This window comes from Choloepus didactylus, chromosome 20 (assembly GCF_015220235.1).
Source record: "Choloepus didactylus isolate mChoDid1 chromosome 20, mChoDid1.pri, whole genome shotgun sequence".
Classification (NCBI taxonomy): Eukaryota; Metazoa; Chordata; class Mammalia; order Pilosa; family Megalonychidae; genus Choloepus; species Choloepus didactylus.
The window spans coordinates 45,947,019-45,966,310 of record NC_051326.1 but is presented as its reverse complement, the minus strand read 5'-3'; the positions used below and the strand labels follow the sequence as shown (position 1 = coordinate 45,966,310).

The window sequence follows — 19,292 nt, the reverse complement described above, 5'->3', positions numbered from 1 at the left end:
TTAGCTTCCACTAACTAGATGCCCTTTTGCAAGACTGGGAGGTAGAAGCATCTGTTCCCTCAACACTTGTATTACATCCTCTTTAGCTTAACATAAGTAGTTGGTGACTGTTTCCTATGACCAAACTAGGACTGGTGTGGTGACTTAATTTTGAATGCCTCATGCTAGCAAATCTTCATACTATATTTGTTATGTATCACTATGTTTATATTTCCTTGTTAAGTAGATTTTACAACTTTCTTAGTTTTTTTCCTTTTTCTTTTAAGCTATTGCAGCTAATTGCAAAATCCCAATTAACTTCATTGAGTGGTGTGGCACAAAAGAACTACTTCAACATTTTGGATAAAATCGTTCAAAAGGGTAAGATGATCGCTGATATGTTAACAATCTAAAGCTTACTAAGAAATTTGGTGCAAGAAGATGGGATTTTTCTTTTCTCCTCTATGCCCCCCAAGTAGATATGTTATCAAAAGCAATATCAATTAATGGGCTAGTGTTAGACAGGAATACAGGTTAGTCTCTCCAGTTCTTCATGTTCTATGGTACTATTTTTTACTTATCTTTAAGTTGCTTTTCATGCAAAGGGGATATATTAAGACAGATAATTTAATTCCTGAGTTTTAAAAATATATTCTACCTTTTCATAGCTAAACAACTACTGTTCATTTTAGAGGTATAATGTTCTGATAAGTAGTGAAGTTGTGGCTTAACTCAGGCATCAAACAAGCCAATAATTTCTTTTTAATTTAATGACATGTACCTTGATTAATTAGTGGCTTTTAATAAATGGAACTTTAAATTTCATACCAAGAGTTGATGCTTATATAAAAACTTATGACTATATGTATAAGCCCTTTTTAATATTCTTTATGATAAATATAAAAGTAAGAATAGATTAGGAATTTTAAAGGCAAAATTATAGACCTAACTGAAAATATACTATCAGGCAAAGTAAAGTTTTTAAAAATCTCTTCACCCTCGGATACCTCAAAAATGGTAATTAGAATAATTTTTAAAAGTGGGTTAATTCCAACAATCAATCCATAGTTTTGTTTTTGTTTATTCCAGTTCTCGATGACCACCAAAATCCTCGCCTAATCAAAGATCTTCTCCAAGACCTAAGCTCTACACTTTGTATTCTTATTAGAGGAGTAGGAAAGTCTGTATTGGTAGGAAATATCAATATTTGGATTTGCAGATTAGAAACTATCCTCACCTGGCAACAACAGCTACAGAATCTTCAGATGACTAAGGTATAAATTTCTTGACCTAAAATTATTATATTCTGTTTTTATATTACAAAAAAGTCATTATTTCTAAGCATATGTGAAAGACATTACAGGTTTTTGAAAGAATTTTTTATCCTTGCAAGTATTAATTAAATTATTTTAAGATGAATTGGTACCAAAAGAACCTTCAATGGCTTATAGTTGTTATTGGAACAGTGGGGCTGGTAATCATTAAGCAGAGCTGATCCTATGGTGATTAGGTGGTAAATTAATTTACCTTTGGAGGAAATTTAGTGTTTCAGGCTGCTAAAATAACTTCCAATAAATTAAGGCTAAATTCTATTGCTAGTAATTCTCCATGATCCGCTTGTTGCTACTTCAGGGTTAGTTTTTTGTTTTTGTTTTTTTCCCCCTTGCTTGCTGTCTTTTCTGTGTGTGTGTTATAGTTCTTTGGCAATAGTGAACATGGGAAAAAGAAGGTACCATTCATGTCAGTTGTTTGTGCTGTGTTTTATTTATTCTGGCAACTAGTTTGATAAGAAAAATGTTAAGAACTTTAACCAAAGTTAGTGTTTTACATTGTGTTGTATCTATCTCTGGTATTATCTAGGAGAAAGAATAAACTGTATAAATATCTTGGTGAGCTAAAAGTGTAAAATTTCCTCCAAATTTTATTTCTGATAAGGTTAGAATTACCTTTTATCACTGACATCCTAGGTTCCATGTAAAGGCAGTTTTTTTTCAAAACTGATCCTGTGGGTTTACACAGAATGTAGTGATTCCCTAATTACTAGGAGGAAATTATCACTAATATTCTAACATTCAGTGTCACTAAGAGCTGACAGATTTGATAGAAACATTGGGTTGTTCAGTTACCTTCCAAGTGAGACTACAAATAATTCCGAGCTCTCTGTAAACTGACTCCAACCTGTCTTACCTCATTCCCCATGTATAAGTGTGTTGTATTATGAAAGTTCATTTGTAAGTTATTTAAAGCATGCAACATAGTTTGTTATAGACTCATGGATATGATGTACCTAATCTGTAGTACTGATAATATCTCAGCTAATGGGCCTCTAGGGAGAGAGTGAGGTATGAAATTGTCAGCAGTGGAGTTTTAGTAGTCAGCATCTCTGAGAAAGGGAATGTTTGGGAAAAACCAGGAAGCAGCCTTTCTGGTCTGTCTGGGAAGTTTCAGGCAGGGCTTAGATACTCTGCATTATTTAGAGGGAAATAGAGATTAATGACAACCTTAGACCAGTGGGGATAGCAAAAAAACTCCAAGGATAGGGACTAGCATATATCACAAAGGGAAGAGAAAGACAAAAAAGTCAAATCTTTCATCTTTGCCTAGGTATACTGTGGCAGAGCAAGAAAGAGGCATATGTGTAATAGACCAGAAAGCTTCTTTTTGGATTGTCACTTTCATTTACACTAACTTGGAAGAAAAGCAGACAGAGGGATTTATCCCAAGTGGCCTGAATTCTAGCCATGTTCAAAGTGACTACCACTATAATTAGAAGAAAATGGCTAGGAAGAATGTCTGCTGTTTTTAGCCTAGGGTACATAACTAGACTCTGACAGAGCACACTTATGTAGCATTACCTTTCTGCTGCCAGCTAGAAATGACTGGTGTCACTGTACTATCATTTTGACCAAGTAAGAAAAATATGGTACAAAAATGAAAATAATGTTGATGCTTTACCTGAGGTATAGAAAATATTAATTGCACCACCAAAGTACTGTTTTTTTCATGTCTACTCAAATCTTATCATCTGAGACCTTCAAATAATTTCTTCTGTTACTTGCATGGCTTATGGTTGCTTTAAGTTCTTCTTATTACACTCTCTGAATGCTCATCTTCTGTTCTCCCTGGTTGATATAGTAGGGGAGGAAATGGGTGGAAGCACATTTGGCTGTCACATGTTTCAAGTTTCTTTTTGATGAGTCTGACATTTCTGAACCCAGTTCCCTGCTTCTAGTCTTGTTTTGTATTATTCACTTGTATGAGTTGGTCAGAGGACTTTTACTTTTCTGTAAGTATTATATGAAACCAATTGGAAGAGCTCTTTACAGTGTCAAATCATTCAGCTGCATTTTGTAGGTACTAGATATAATGATTAACTTCTTGTGTCAGTGTGGCCAGGTTATGGTGTCCAGTGTTTGGTCGAGCAAGTACTGGCCTGATTATTACTGTGAGGGATATTTCATGGATTTAAATCATTAGTCAGTTGATTGCATCTATGACTGATCAACAAAGGAGATTGCCTTCAGCAATGAGAGAAGTATCACCCAATCAGTTGAAGGCCTTAAAGGGAGAACTGATGATTTCGATAGTCAGAAAGAATTTCTATCTTTATTTCAGTCAGCCAGATTCTTCTGGAGAATTCATTGAAACCTTCATCAGAGTTCCCAACTTGCAGCCTGCCCTACATAAGTCAGACTTGCCAATCGCCATGGTCTTATGAGCTAATTCCTATAATAAATTAGTCCAAGGCTGCTTAATATTATAAGTCTTGGTCTATAAATTGCTGCCTAATGGTGAATTGCTGCCTTATGTTTATTCATAGCCAATTTTAAGGTGACACCAGCAGTCACAGGGTAGGATAGTAATAGCCAAGAGCTTCCATAGATCACTGACAGTCAGAAGTATAAGAGCATTTTCTGCAATGAAATTCAACTCAATCTCATAGAATATAGTTGCCAGTTTTCTCCAATGAACCAACATTCTTATTTCTCTTCTAAATTCTTCTAATAAAAAATACCTTGCTAACCCTTAAGTCTCAATTCTCATACTCCCACAAGTAAGTAGAAACTTAATATATTTTAGTGTGAAGAATTTCTAAGAACATAGAAATCCTTCTCATAGTCATACTCCAAAATTTTATCAGCTCTGACAGTTTAATGAGATTTACTGTTATTCATACCTATGGGGACTTCATTTACTTGTATGCACACGATTAGGGAATAAAACCTATCACTACTCATTAAAAAGCTCTACACTACCCTGATATCATTACCATATGAAACAATAAATAATGTTTTGCTACAGTGTACAGAAATAGTGTCTCTCATTACCAAGATACCAGTTTTTCTTTTAAAAAAATTTCTTCTGAAAAAATATTTAGGAGTTTTCCTTTTGGTTTCTCAGTGGTTTGTTAGAAATATAATTAAGATTTACTTTGTGCCATCAGACTACTGGGTTTAAAATACCTTTAAACTTTTCATAGATGTTATACATACCTTATATTCATTGACATGAGAGAATGTCTTGGCTACTTTCTTTTGCTAACTGTCCATTATCACACCTTTAAGTCTGGCAGTACCTGAATTTGCAAGTTGTTGGTGTGCTACTCACACAGTCTCTAAAGTGAAAAATACCATAGAACTACCTCAAATCCAGTCAGAAGTATATAGGGTATTAACCACCGATAGGAAGATGGGCAAAAAAGAAAATTAAAAATAAAGTCAAATAATTTTGCACTTTTTTTATTGAGACCAAGGGAAGAGATGTTTATTTGGTGCAGGATCTATATTTTCTGTAGTACACTAAATAATTTAATTTGTACAGTTTATTCAAATACCATAAATACATGGAACTTTGAATAGGAAGTGAGATCTGGTAGGTTTGTACAGGTTAGTGTGAAATAGCAATACATCCCAAAGTAATTTCGGCAGACGATAATAATATATATGCAGGGCTCCCTCAGGAGCTGGGGGAGGGGGGCGGGAAATGCAGAAATGTTGGACGTCCCCACCTGGGTTATTACCGATAAAAATTTTGTATGTGTATTTATAAGGAACTTCTCTAATTGAGAAGCTTCTTTTTTTTTTTTATTAAATTCAGTTTTATTGAAATACATTCACACACCATACAATCATCCATGATATACAATCCACTGTCCACAGTATGATAACATAGTTATGCATTCATCACCACAATCTATCTCTGAACATTTTCCTTACATCAGAAAGAACCAGAACAAAAATAAAGGTGAAAAAAGAACACCCAAATCATCCCCCCATCCCACCCCATTTGTTCTTTAGTTTTTATCCCCATTTTTCTACTCATCCATACAGTAGATAAAGGGGGTGTGATCCACAAGGTCTTCACAATCACACTGTCACCCCTTGTAATCTACATTATTATATAATTGTCTTCAGGAGTCCAGACTGCTGGGTTGGAGTTTGGTAGTTTCAGGTATTTACTTCTAGCTATTCTAATACATTAAAGCCTAAGAGGTGTTATCTATATAGTGCATAAGAATGTCCACCAGAGTGACCTCTCGACTCCATTTGGAATCTCTCAGTCACTGAAACTATTTGATCTCATTTTGCATCCCCCTTTTGGTCAAGAAGATACTCTCAGTCCCATGATGCCGGGTCCACATTCATCCCCGGGAGTCATACTCTGCGTTGCCAGGGAGATTTACACCCCTGGGAGTCGGGTCCCACGTAGGGGGGAGGGCAGCGAGTTCACCTGTCAAGATGGCACAGTTAGAGAGAGAGAGGGCCACATCTGAGCAACAAAGAGGTACTCAGGGGGAGACTCTTAGGCACCATTACATACACCTTTAGACTCTCCTTTGTGGTAATGAGCTTCATAAGGGCAAGTCCCATGCTCGTGAGAAGCTTCATTTTTATGAATTATTCTTATAAAAAGGTAAATGAGAAGCTAAAAGATAAGTTTTTAATCCTCCAAAACAAGTGTTGTGCTTCACTGAAAAATGGAAACCTAGTATTACTGGTTGACTGGTTGATAGGATTGATTAACACCCCCCAGTTTCTCCAAATGTTAGAAGTGATACATGAATTTGAAAATAAAAGTTACATACCATAGTACATATTAAAAACTCACCCCCTGAATTATTTAGACTTGTTATTTCTCTTAAGACTTTGTTTTGTAAATATAAGTAGTCTGTGTATGTATGAAAAAGAAATCATAGACCTCTTTTCCCTTTCTACTCTTTTAAACAAACATACTTTGCTTTTCAAGTTACATTTGAAGGTATAGTAATGCTGATAAAGTTGAAGTGCTCTCATATTTTTATCTCCCTTTATCTTCTCTGTGACCCAATTGGGGTAGACAATGCAAATATTTACTCATTTGTTACCTTCCTAAGTAAATATTTATTAGTTAAATTTCATATGTCAGGTCCAAAAGGGGATACATAGATTAATACATGTGGCCTTTACCATACAGGAGCTTACAGTACCCAAGGGAAATATACATGGAGTGAATATGATAATTCAGGATTGGGATTTGGATATTATAATAAAGATATGTACACAGTGCTGTTGAAGAGTTACATTGTTTCACAAAGGACATAAAATATTAGGTGGAGCTTCAAGAATGAGTAAAATTTATCCAGGTGATGGTGTACTGTTGTGTTTTACAACTGGCTCTGTGTGCAAACACAAAAGCCTGATTTGTAGCATTTGAGTTTCCCACCATGGATGATTTCAAGCTACCACCAAGTCACTGACTCACAAAATTCCTGAAAATTTCAAAATTGACTCTTGTGAGCCAGCACAGGCTGGTTCCAGCATGCCATCACTACAAAACTAGAGTGTATACAGGCCTTTCAGGCAAAGAAAACTGCATGGCCAGAGGCATGGGAAACTGTTTTGCATTTAAGAAATATCACAGAGTTTGGGGTACCTAATGATTAGACTGCTTGTAAGAAGGTACAAAAGATGAGGAAAGAGAGAGATCTTAAGGCCAGATTGCAGGGCATCTCATGTGCCTCAGAGTTTAGACTTCAGCTTGTGAGCATTAGAAGAGCCTTTGCTATTTTAAGCAGAAGGGTCACATGAGACATCTGGGTTTTAGAATGATACCTTAGGTGCCCATATGGAACATAGATTGGGAGAGGACTAGCCTGATTGGAGGGAAGCAAACCATTGTACTTGAACTATCCTGAGGAAGTAACAGGGAGAAAAGGGCAGGATGAATTTAGATGTTTTAGAAAAAAATTAAAGTGGGCATAAGGGGAAAGAAAAATCAAAGACAAGTTCAAATTTTCTGTCTTAAATAAAGAAGTAGCATGGCAGAGTAGTTTACGCAGACTCAGGGTCAAGACAGCTTGACTTGGAATACTAGATCCATCACTCTCTTAGCTGAGTGACCTTGGGCAAGTCACTTAATTTACCTGTATCTCTGTTTTCTTATTTGTAAAAAGGAACAATTATAATACATTGCTATCTTAGTTTTCCAGGTCTACTATGACGAATACCACACAGTGGGTTGAACAAGAATTTATTGGCTCATAGTTTGGAGGCTAGAAGTCCAAAATCAAGATAACAGCAAACAAAAAGTTGTCCCTTATTACATTTCAGTCAGTTACTTATCAAGAGATATCATGACAGTGAAAATCATTTAGCTAATCAGTGGCATAGGCTGAGCTAAAAATGTAGTGTGATATCTTACATATTGTCTGGCAAAAGATTTTTGTGCCACTTCACGTCTGAATGGCAAAATATAGTTTAGATTTAAAATATTGACATTTCTGCTATATTCTCTTATTTATAGTCATAACAGAACTGAAAATCTGGACTTGATCAGAAAAGTCAGATGCCAATTTGTCATACCAAAATCTGTAATTCCTACAAAAGGCAAGGATTTTTCTACTGCTTCTTACCACCTTAAGCTTTCTGATTTTAGCAGCAGAATTTTATAAACTCCTGTCTGGTATAGAAATTTCTCTCAATATGAAGAGAAATGAAGCACCTGTCATAATAATAATATTTAATTCTTGCAGTCATGTTATAACTATTAGATGGAGGTAAATTTATATGCATATTATCTTTTATATGGATTCTCTGCCATATGCTAGACAATGAAGATGAAATTACTGGATAAATCTTGAATAAACCACGCTTAGACTAGTCAGTAGTGACCGTACATTCATCTGTTCATTCAGACTATTTGCTGAGTGCCTGCAGGCACTGTGCGACATTCTGAGGATGTGATGCCTCTTGGATTTGTGCAGCAGAGTAGCCCACATGAAGACCTAATTGCTGCCCTAAGAGTGATTGGCAGTCTAGTTGTGGAGACAGAGATAAACAAGTGTAATGAAATGAACAGTGAAGGGACTTTCTATTATAGAGATTAAAGGGCCATGGAAGCACTGATATATTTTACAGAAACTACACAATTACGTTCAAATTGTTAGATTCTTTTATAAATAGTCATCAAATTTTGAGGCCCTACTGGGGATCTAACAGCATGCTTAATACACATAGAAATGTAATTCAAAATTAGCCATCAGTATTAGTCTGTCCTTTCTGTTGCCTGAATTGAAAGCACGTAAGTGTCCTCCAGAGGTTTACATTTTCTTATACTAATAAAGTATTTCCATCCTGTAATAGGAAAGCAGTAGGAAGAAAACAGGTACATGGCAAGGCACATGGTACTTCCCTATTCAGTCACCTCTCAGTGCACCCCACTTGTTCCAGGTTTGCCCCCATAGACATCAGACAGTCTCTAGGACCAAACTCAAGGAATTCATTCTAGACAGAAATATATCATAGATGTCCATTGTATCTAGTGGCACCAGGGTTATAGACGAGGACAAAAAATCAAAAGGACAGCCCTAGCCACCTTATACCAAAAAATCATCAAATACATATCAGAAGCATGCAGATGTGTACACAGGTACCAAGAATTACCTCAGAATAAAAGGGATGTCGAAGTGCTGTATGGTTAGACCCTAAGCTGGGGTTGAGCAATCTCATCAAAAACCTACCCTCTGCCCTCCTGCTGAATCATTTAAACACTCCAGTCTGTTAGTAAGAGGTTCTACTGAGAATTAAGGCATGTGTTTGGAGACCACTTAATGAGGACTGAAAAAGCTAAGATGGGTTTGTACCCAGACTAGATCCAGGACTGCCCTAGCTCAGACTTGAGAGCAGAGTTAACTAATTTAGTCTCCAAATAAGGGACTGGTGCCCATCTCAGGACCAAAATACAGTTATACCTGCTTTCTCTTCCATTTTACAGCAGTCAGTTTTTAATTTTGCTCAAGAATGTATATAAATAAGGGTCTTCATTTTTATTAGCCTTTCTGAGAAATAAACTCACTATTTATTCTCAGGCTTATGCGAGGGATATGGTTTATAAATTTTAAATCGTAGAGATTTAAAGCTAGAAAGGACCTTAAACACAATTTAGTTTACTTCCCCTAGTCATTGAGTTGAAAAAACTGTGGCTAGTTAATGCTGGCACTGCCCAGGGCCACCCAGACAGTGACTGAGGTGTAAAACTAGAGCCTGTGTCTCCTACCTCATACGCTAGAAGGCTTTCCACTGTATTGGATGACCACTTAAAATGTCTGTCTTTGTTGCCCTCATGAACATTAGGTTGATTCCTTCAACAATCCTATAGTCTTAGAACCTACCATTCAGGTTTTTTTTTTTTTTTTAATAAAGAAGTCTAATATTTTTCTCCTAGTGTTCAAAATATATCTGGCACATGTAGTAATAGAGTAACAGAAGCCATCAGAAAAACGGATTAGTACCGAGAAGACCTGGGTTTCATTTCTAGTTCCTTTTTTTCTGGCTATGTGACTTAGGACAAATCACATTATCTGCTTTGTGTATCAGTTTCCTCATTTGTAAAATAGAAACCTCTGCTCTGTCTGCCTCAAGTTATTATGAGGATGAAATGCAGTCATGTATACAAGCTCTATAAACTGTGAAGTGCTAAGTGATGTGATATTTTAAAGTATAGTGCTTCTTTTGTATTACCATATTTTGAAGTATTTATTCTATCTTGGACATTATATTTCAGTGTAAATAAATGCAGCTGTTTCTTGTTTTCTCAATAAAATGCCCTCAATATTTTCTTTTCAGCAAGTGAACAATGGCCTTACACTTAGTGATCTTCCTTTACACATGCTGAACAATATATTATACAGATTTTCAGATGGCTGGGACATCATAACTTTAGGTCAGGTGACTCCAACGTTGTATATGCTCAGTGAAGACAGACAGTTGTGGAAGAAACTTTGTCAGTACCATTTTGCTGAAAAGCAGGTAAGTATGATGGCAGAGATGTCATCCTCTAGATTTCATGAGTTTAGTAGATACTTCCTGAGGATCCCACAGTACTTAAATATACTCACTTGCAAAGATTGATAGTGGATGTTTTCCCATGCACTATACTTCTGGTACATTTTTTTTTCAGGTACATTTTTACAGAATCAGAAGAAATCAGAAATCTGGATTTTCCGAATTTGTTGGAATGGTTATAATTTCTCTTTTATAGATTGTAAAGTTTATTTTTCATATTCCGAAAGAACCATAATTCTAAAAATAGCCCAAAACAACACAACAAGGCAAGATGAGGTCTTTTGTTACCTCTTATAATAGCAATGGTATATCAAAGTCTCCGGTTGATTTTATTTTCTTCTAAATTTGATGAATCAATTTCCAGTTCAGCCTTTTACCATACTCTGTATCCTTTAAGAAGTCATTTAACCTCTTTGAGCATTCATTTTCTGTTATCAGTTGGTAACACTCGACTCTTCATTTTCCAAGAATAACTCTTTCACCTTCCTGTATTTCCTGTTGCCTTCAAGAGCCAGTTGTGGGCACCAGCACAAAGCATATGTTTACATACAGCTTGCTAGGAGTCTTTCCCCCATGTAGTTTGCTTATTCATCATTCAAGGTTAAATCCTCTTGTTACTGATTCCAGATAACTGCAGAACTCATTCCTTTATTGCACAAATATTTAGTAACTGCTATGTGTAAGGAAGTAGGAAAGGCAAGGGGGATATAGTCATGAACAAGGCAGATACGATCCCTACTCTTAAGGAGATCACTGTGTGGGGAAGGACCGGGGCAGAGACATATATTAGACATCTCATTAGATAGATGTTAATTAAAATTGTGATAAATGCAACAAAATAGTAGTATGGACTTACTTAAGCATTTCACAGGTAAACATTGTCAACTCTTAAAGGACAGGGCAGGGGTAAGGGAAATTCCTTGAGACAGTTAAGGTAATCTAGGCAAGAAGCAGGGATAAGAAGGTTCTAGGCAGAGAAAACAATATGTCTAACTGCCCTGAATTGGAGAGGAGCTTTGCATGTTTGAGGAAGTGAAAGGAGCCACTGTGGCACGTACATAGAGGGTGAGGAGGAAAGTGACACAAGATGAAGTTAGTGCTGTACCCAGGGGCCAGATCATACATTAAGGATCTTAGTCTTTATCCAAATATCTTAGAAAAGCCATTGGAGGATTTTGACTAAATTGCATTTTTTTAGAAGAGCCGTCTTACTTTTGTTTAGGAATAGATTGAAGTGGAACGCAAGGAAACCCATTTAAGAGACTATCCCAAGAAAAACTAACAGACTGCCACAAGAAAGAAAGGGTTGTGGCCAGAGAAATGCAGAAGTGGACAGATTTGAAATATATTTAGGAGATAAAATTGATAGAATTTGATGCTTGATTGGATATGAGAGTGAAGATGAGGGGGAGGTGTTACAGAAAGGTTTCTGTCTTGCATGCCATGGTGGATGACAGTGAATTTCACATTGGTGCAGAACACAGGACAGGAAGGTCAGGAATGGGGATAAGATGATGAGTGACAGTTTTGGACATGGTGAGTTTGAGGTGCCTTTCCAATATCATAATGAAAAATGCTGCATAGGCAGTCGGATATTCCGAGGAACTATCAGGCCTTAACTGTTTACCAGAGTACCAATGAGAATACCTGACAGTTATTTTTATAAATATAAATATATAAAAATATTTTTAAGAATATCTGTTAACCATTTGTGACCCTTGCATTGCCTTACATGTACCACATTAAAGAAGTTAAATGTCTCTTGTACACCTATTTAATGTCATACAATAGGCTATAATTAGCAGTTAGCACCTATAGGTATGTCTTGTTTGCACACATTTTCTTGACTAAATTATAAAAACACAGCAGCAGAAAGAATTAGCTTTTCTTTAGTGCTCAGTAATACAATAAGACCCTGAAAAAAGATAAGCATATTAGAAATAACTTTATGAAAATGGCATAGGTTAAGAAGCATCCTCTGAGTGAAATGTTGAGTGCTGTGTAAAGGTTGAACTGATACATACTATCAATCTAAAATAATGTTGGAAGGAAAAATTGACTAAACTTGACTTGAGCATCTTATATGGATGTTGGGTTTGAGTTCACAAAAATTACACTTTGTTTTAGGAGAAAACAATATACAGCGTGAGAAAATTCTCCATTTGGCTGGAAGTGCATGTTGGTGTAGTATAGAATTAGTGAGCAGTAAAACTAAGACCCAGATAGTTGTTTTTACTCTCTAGTAATTATTTTTTTAGACAGGCTTAGAGGATACGGAAATTAAGATAATTAGGCCCTGTAATTACTTTTCCTTATTTTCAAACTGTCCTCTTTAAATTTTACTAGAAACAACAATTTCTTCATTGACTGTATCATAATTTCAAAAACAAAGTACTCAAAAAGCCATGATTGAAGTATGAGTAATATTATCCAAGTGATTTTTTTTCAAATATAAAAAGTAAAATATGCTCATTGCAACAACAAACAAATCATAAAGACTAGTACAATGTTAAAATTTTTAAAAAAGAGTGAAAGACACCTACCACTTCCCAAGGATAGCCAGCCACTGTTAATACTTTAGTGCATATTATTTCAGGCTTTCAGACATGCACAAACATAAAATTTATCTATCTATACACTTTCATTTTTCCAGTTTAAATCATTCCATTCTTTAACTTCCTTTCTATATAACAGCTTTATTGAGATAACATTCACATACCATATGTTTCACCAAAGTATACAATTCAGTGGTTTTAGTATACACAAAGTTGTGCAACCATCACTACAGTCAGTTTTAGAATATTTTCCTCACCTCAATAAGAAATCCCCTGCCCTTTAGCTGTCATCCCTCCTATGCTCCCATCCTTCCCCATCCTCACCCCAGCTCTAAAGAACTACTAATCTTCTTTCGGTCTCTCTATATTTGCCTATTCTGGACATTTCATGTCTATGAAATCATATAATATGTGATCTTCTGTGACTGGCTTCTTTCACTCAGCATAATGTTTTCAAGGTTTGTCCAGGTACTAGATGTCAGTACTTCCTTCCTTTTAATGGCCAAATAATATTCTGTTGTTTGAATATACAACATTTTGTTTATCTATTCATCAATTTATAGATATATGGGTCATTTTCACCTTTTGACTATAGTGAATATTGATGGTATGAGCATTCATGTACAAGTTTTTGTGTGAACATGTTTTTATTTCTCTTTGGAATTATTGGGCCATATGGTAACTCTGTGTTTAAATTTGTGAGGATCTGCCAGACTGTTTTCCAAAGTGGGTGCACCATTTTACATTCCCACCAGCAGAATATGAAGGTTCTGATTTCTCCACATTCTTGCCAATACTTGTTATTATGTGACTTTTAAATTATAACCACTATAGTGGGCATGAAGTGGTGTCTCATTGCATTTCCTTGATGGCTAATGAAGTTGAGCATCTTTTCATGTGCTTAGCATTTGTATATCTTTGGAGAAATGTCTATTCGAGTCCTTTGCCCATTTTTTAAATTGGGTTGTTTGCCTTTTTTAATATATCATGGACGTCTTTCCAGATCAGGATATTTAAACCAATCACAAGTAAAGAGATCCAATCAGTTATCAGAAAGCTAACTACAAATGAAACCCCTGGCCCAGATGGCTTCGCAGGGGAAGTCTACCAAACTTTCCAGAAAGAACTGACACCATTTCTACTTAAACTCTTTGAAAAACTTGAAAAAAATGGAACACTACCTAATTCATTCTATGAAGCCAACATCACTCTAATACTAAAACCAGATGAAGATGCTACATGAAAGGAAAACTACAGCCCAATTTCTCTAATGAATATAGATGCAAAAATTCTCAACAAAATACTTGCAAATCAAAGTCAAAGGCACATTAAAAAATTATATACCCTGACCAAGTGGGTTTCATCCCAGTCATGCAAGGGTGGTTCAACATAAGAAAATCAGTCAACATAATATAACACATTAACAAATCAGAAGGGAAAAATCAAATGATCATCTCAAGAGATACTGAAAAAGCATTCGACAAAATCCAGCATCCATTTATGATAAAAACACTTCAAAAGTTAGGAATTGAAGGAAACTTCCTCAATATGATAAAGGGCATATATGAAAAACCCACAGCCACTATAGTACTCAGTGGTGAGAGGCTGAAAGCTTTCCCTCTAAGATCAGGAATGAGACAAGGATGTCTGTTGTCACCACTGTTATTCAACATTGTGCTAGAAGTTCTAGCCAGAGCAGTACGGCAAGAAAAAGAAATAAACAGCATCCAAATTGGAAAGGAGGAAGCAAAATTCCCATTATTTGCACGATATGAACTTATACTTGGAAAACTCTGAGAAATCAACAACACACCTGCTTGAGCTAATAAACAAATTCAGCAAAGTGGCTGAATTAAGTACCTAGGAATAAACTTAACCAAGGATGTAAAAGACCTCTAAACAGAAAATTATATAACTCTACTACAAGAAATAGAAGGCAACCCAAAGAGATGGAGAAATATTCCATGTTTATGGATAGGAAGAAACATAATTAAGATGGTCAGTTCTGCCCAAACTGATCTACAGATCTAATGCAATTCCCATCAAGATTCCAGCAATCTAATTTGCACACTTGGAAAAGCTAATCATCAAATTTATTTGGAAGGGAAAGATGCCTTGAATTGCTAAAAATATTCTAAAAAGAAAAACGAAGTGGGAAGACTTACATTGCCTACTGTAAAGCCACAGTAGTCAAAACAGCATGGTATTGGTACAAAGATAGACATATTGATCAACGGAATTGAATTGAGAATTTGGAAATAGACCCCCATATCTATGGTCAACTGATTTTTGATAAGGCCCCAAAATCCACTGAATTGGGATATAACAGCCTCTCCAACAAATGGGGCTGGGACAATTGGATATCTACATCTAAAAGAATTAAAGAGGATCCCTACCTCACACGCCATACAAAAATTAATTCATCATGGGTCAGAGATCTCAATATAAGAGACTGCACCATAAAACTCCTAGAAGATAATGTAGGGAAACATCTTTAAGACCTAGTATTAGGAGGTCGTTTCTTAAACCTAAAGCACAAGGAACTAAAGAAAAAATAGATAAATGGGAACTCCTCAGAATTAAAAGCTTCTGTACCTCAAAGGAATTTGTCAAAAAGGTAAAGAGACAGCCAACTCAATGGGAGAAAATATTTGGAAGCCATATATCTGATATGAGACTGCTATCGTATATATTAAAGAAATCTTAAAACTCAACAATAGCAGTACAAATAGCACAATTACAAAATGGGCAAAAGATATGAAAAGACATTTCTCTGAAGAGGAATTACAAATGGCTAAAAAACACATGAAAAAAATGTTAATCTTTGCTAATTATTAGGAGATGCAAATCAGGACCAATAAGGTATTATCTCACACCAGTAAGAATGGCTGCCAGTAAACAAACAGGAAACTACAAATGCTGGAGAGGATGTGGAGAAATTGGAACTCTTATTCACTGCTGGTGGGACTGTATAATGGTTCAGCCACTCTGGAAGACAGTTTGACGGTTCCTTAGGAAACCAGGTATTGAGTTACCTTATGATCCAGCAATTTCACTTCTTGGTATTTAACCAGAGGACCTGAAAGCAGTGACACAGACAGATATTTGCACACCGATGTTTATAGTGGCATGTTCACAGTTGCCAAGAGATGGAAACAACCTAAATGTCCTACATCAGAAGAGTGGGTAAACAAAATGTACATTCATACAATGGAATACGATACAGCAGTGAGAAGGAACGAGGTTGTGAAGCATATGACAACATGGATGAACCTTGAGGACATAATGTTGAATGAAATAAGTCAGTTACAAAAGGAGAGATATTGTATGTTTCCACTAATGTGAACTCTGTGAAAAGTATAAAACGAGTGATAGCACCTAGTGAAAGGGGAATGATAATCTAATAAGAACAGATAAGATATTGGGGGTAATCATAATGATATAGGAATGCTCAGGAATGACTGGTTCGTTAATTTTCTTGTGGTTTGATAGGAGCATATTGGAAGTAATGAAGTTATTTTAGGATATTTGTTTTTATTCCTTTGCTTTTTTTGTTTCAAAATGTTTTTTGTATTTTTTGATAAATAAACTTTATTTTTAAAAAAGAATATTTAAATCTTTCTAATGGCTACATGGCATTCCATTGTATAGACATACTATGATTTATTTTAGTATTCCCTTACCAGTTTAACCCAAGTAAGTTTAATTTCAAATAATTAAATGTTTCATGTCCTGCTGTCTTTTAAAATTAACTTTGTACCTAATATTATGCTTTGAAAATCATCTACTGGTTCTGAACAGAATTTTGCTTATGTCTAGTTTTGTAGACATTTGATCCTTTCAGAAAAAGGTCATATCGAATGGAAGCTGATGTATTTTGCACTTCAGAAATATTACCCAACTAAAGAGCAGTATGGAGACACTTTACATTTTTGTCGGCACTGCAGTATTCTCTTTTGGAAGGTAATAATTTCAAATATACTCTTGGGATTTGAGATTTAAAATTTGAATAATTATAGTAATCATTTATATTTTAACAGTAAAGATAAAATTTAAAAATGGGAAATACTGTTTGTGTTAAGTAAGTTAATGAGATACATCTCACCAGGTATTGGGGCAGGGGAACAGGTAAAAAGAACAACTTGTGGTTTGTATCAGCAATGTCAAAACTCTGTTTTGTCACCTTTTTTTTCCTCTTGGTTAATTCTGTGTCTTCTTGTAATAGACATTAATATATAATAGGTTTATCTCAGAGAGCAAATGAGAGTGAGAAAGATTTCTGGCTTCCACTCCAATGTTTCTAGTCTTAGGCAGGAATTGTGTTTCGAAGGCTGATGGCATTTGTTCTTTACTCTGGAATGCCCCTGCCAATCCTCAGTCTGAGAATAAAGAGATTTAAGACTTTTCCCTCCCTCTTTTATAAAACTAAGGAAAGAATTCTCCTTACCTTTTTCCCTAAACTTGGCCTTGAGCCTAGAACTCTAATAATCAGATCCTTCGTTCATTTAGTTGTTTTCAGAGATAATCACCCACCAGTGTCTTCATGGGGCACTTTACTAGTTCTCAGAGATGCTTTTTATCAAAGCCAAAATTTTATAACATAGAGGTCAATAAAGAAATTGATCCACTGGTATTCTGTAGTCACAGACTTTAAAATAAACATGTAGTTTTGTCATTTATTTGATAAAAACTTAATACTACATTACTTATCTGCAAGGCTAATCCTTTAATGAAAAACTTAAATTTATAAACATCATCTTCAGCAATTTCAGCATCTAAAGAATAAGTGAGGAATCCTTGATCCTGTTTTCCTATTATTTGCTCTATTTTTTATTATCCAGACTGTATCTTGGATAAAAATGTGTTTTCCATAGTTAGAGGTAGAGACTTCTGTATACCACTTCTTCAGTGCAATTTTATTTTCTTAACATGTTGAGAAAATATGTTGTTTCATCGTGGAATGCATTTCTGTAGTTTGTCGTGAGTCTGAATGTATTTAATAGTGTGAGATTTCACTGGTTGAGAGGGAGGGAGGCTACACAAGAAAAGCCTTGCCCAAAGAGGGACGGGTATCCCAAGCAGATTCCCTGTCCTGACCCTGCTCAGTCCCTTAATCCCCAAGGAGGAGCATCACCTTCGAGACAGGTCCATAGACCCAGCTGAGGCTCAGGAGTTACTCTAAATGTGAACGTTTCTGCTGCTCACCTTCTTTGGTATAGGAGAAAATGAAATTTGTTTGATAAACATCATAACCTGTTTTATTTCTTTTGCTTTACATTTAACTATAGTTTGTTATAAGATGGATCTTAGCAAGCTCTAGATTGTTGAAAAAGAGGCAACTATTTTAATTTTTTTTCATTTCAAATTACATTGATAATAATTGTGTGGCATGCTTTTTTTTTAAGTTACCACCCATGGTTGAACAGAGATCAAAAGATGTTGAGTTTTTCTTATTTTAATAAACCTTTATTTACTATAGTCAAGGTAAGCAGCTTCTTGAATAATTACTGAAGTCTCTATGCATGAATAACTTATGAGGTTTTGTTATTTCTAATTTGTTATTTTATATTTTGGTGTAACTACCCTCTTTCTTGAAATTAAAAAGGTGGAAAATATGATGTGTATTTTTTGCCAGTAGTATAATGGTTTTGTAGACCATTGTCCCTCCAGAGCAAGGAGCATTTTATGTTCAGATCTATTCTCATTTTGGTGCTGGCCACATACTACTAGGTACTTAGTAAACATCTGGCCAGGTACATCCTACTGGGTACTTAGTAAATGTCTGATGAATGAATTAATCAATCAATCAGTTACTCACTGTGATTATAAATCTACAGAAAAGAGCCCTATTTTGTTCTCTTCTCCATAGTTACAGGACACATGAAAACAGTATGGTAGGTGAGTTGTGTGAAGCAAAAATCATATGCAGATGCTGGTGGATAGAAAAAAAAAAAGTGACAGACTATTTATTAGGAGTCTTGGATTCTCACCCTGGCTCTGATGCTTGACCCTGAAGGAGTCTAGACTAACCCTTCTCTTTGGTTCCTTCTAGGACTGATACCCTGTACTTCTCTAAAAAGTATGATACTGACTGAAAACACACCAAGTTATGTGCTCAAGTGCTATATAGCGTAAGAGTAGATGAGATATTATGACTTTTTAGTTTGAATTAATACTTCTGGTGTTTTCTTGTTTCTCCTGAGCAGACTGTTTTATACTCTAGAAATATGAGAAGCAATGATACTTTATGTGGGCTATAAAAAAAGGGAAAATGAGTGTTCATGGGATAGAAGTCTTTTCAGTCTTGCATGTGGTAGTCAGTATTTTTCTAAGAACAATGTTTAATTATAGTGAAACTCTCCTATCTGTCAAGGATTGAAAAAAGTTATCTTCTTAGTTTCTGTATTGTTAAGCAGTACAAGAATATGCTGTTTAA

The 19,292-nt window shown here is 35.4% G+C and overlaps 1 protein-coding gene across 4 annotated transcripts in view; it reads left to right on the top strand.

Moving 5' to 3' along the window:
- Positions 1-19,292, top strand: part of FBXO25 (F-box protein 25) — a 77,061-nt gene that overhangs the window by 43,615 nt on the left and 14,154 nt on the right. For all 4 annotated transcript variants that reach the window (XM_037812598.1, XM_037812596.1, XM_037812597.1 and 1 more), the window contains 4 exons: positions 267-360; positions 1,069-1,253; positions 10,083-10,265; positions 16,676-16,819. In XM_037812598.1, the coding sequence (XP_037668526.1) occupies positions 267-360; positions 1,069-1,253; positions 10,083-10,265; positions 16,676-16,819 (606 nt within the window). The remainder of the gene's footprint in view (positions 1-266; positions 361-1,068; positions 1,254-10,082; positions 10,266-16,675; positions 16,820-19,292) is intronic.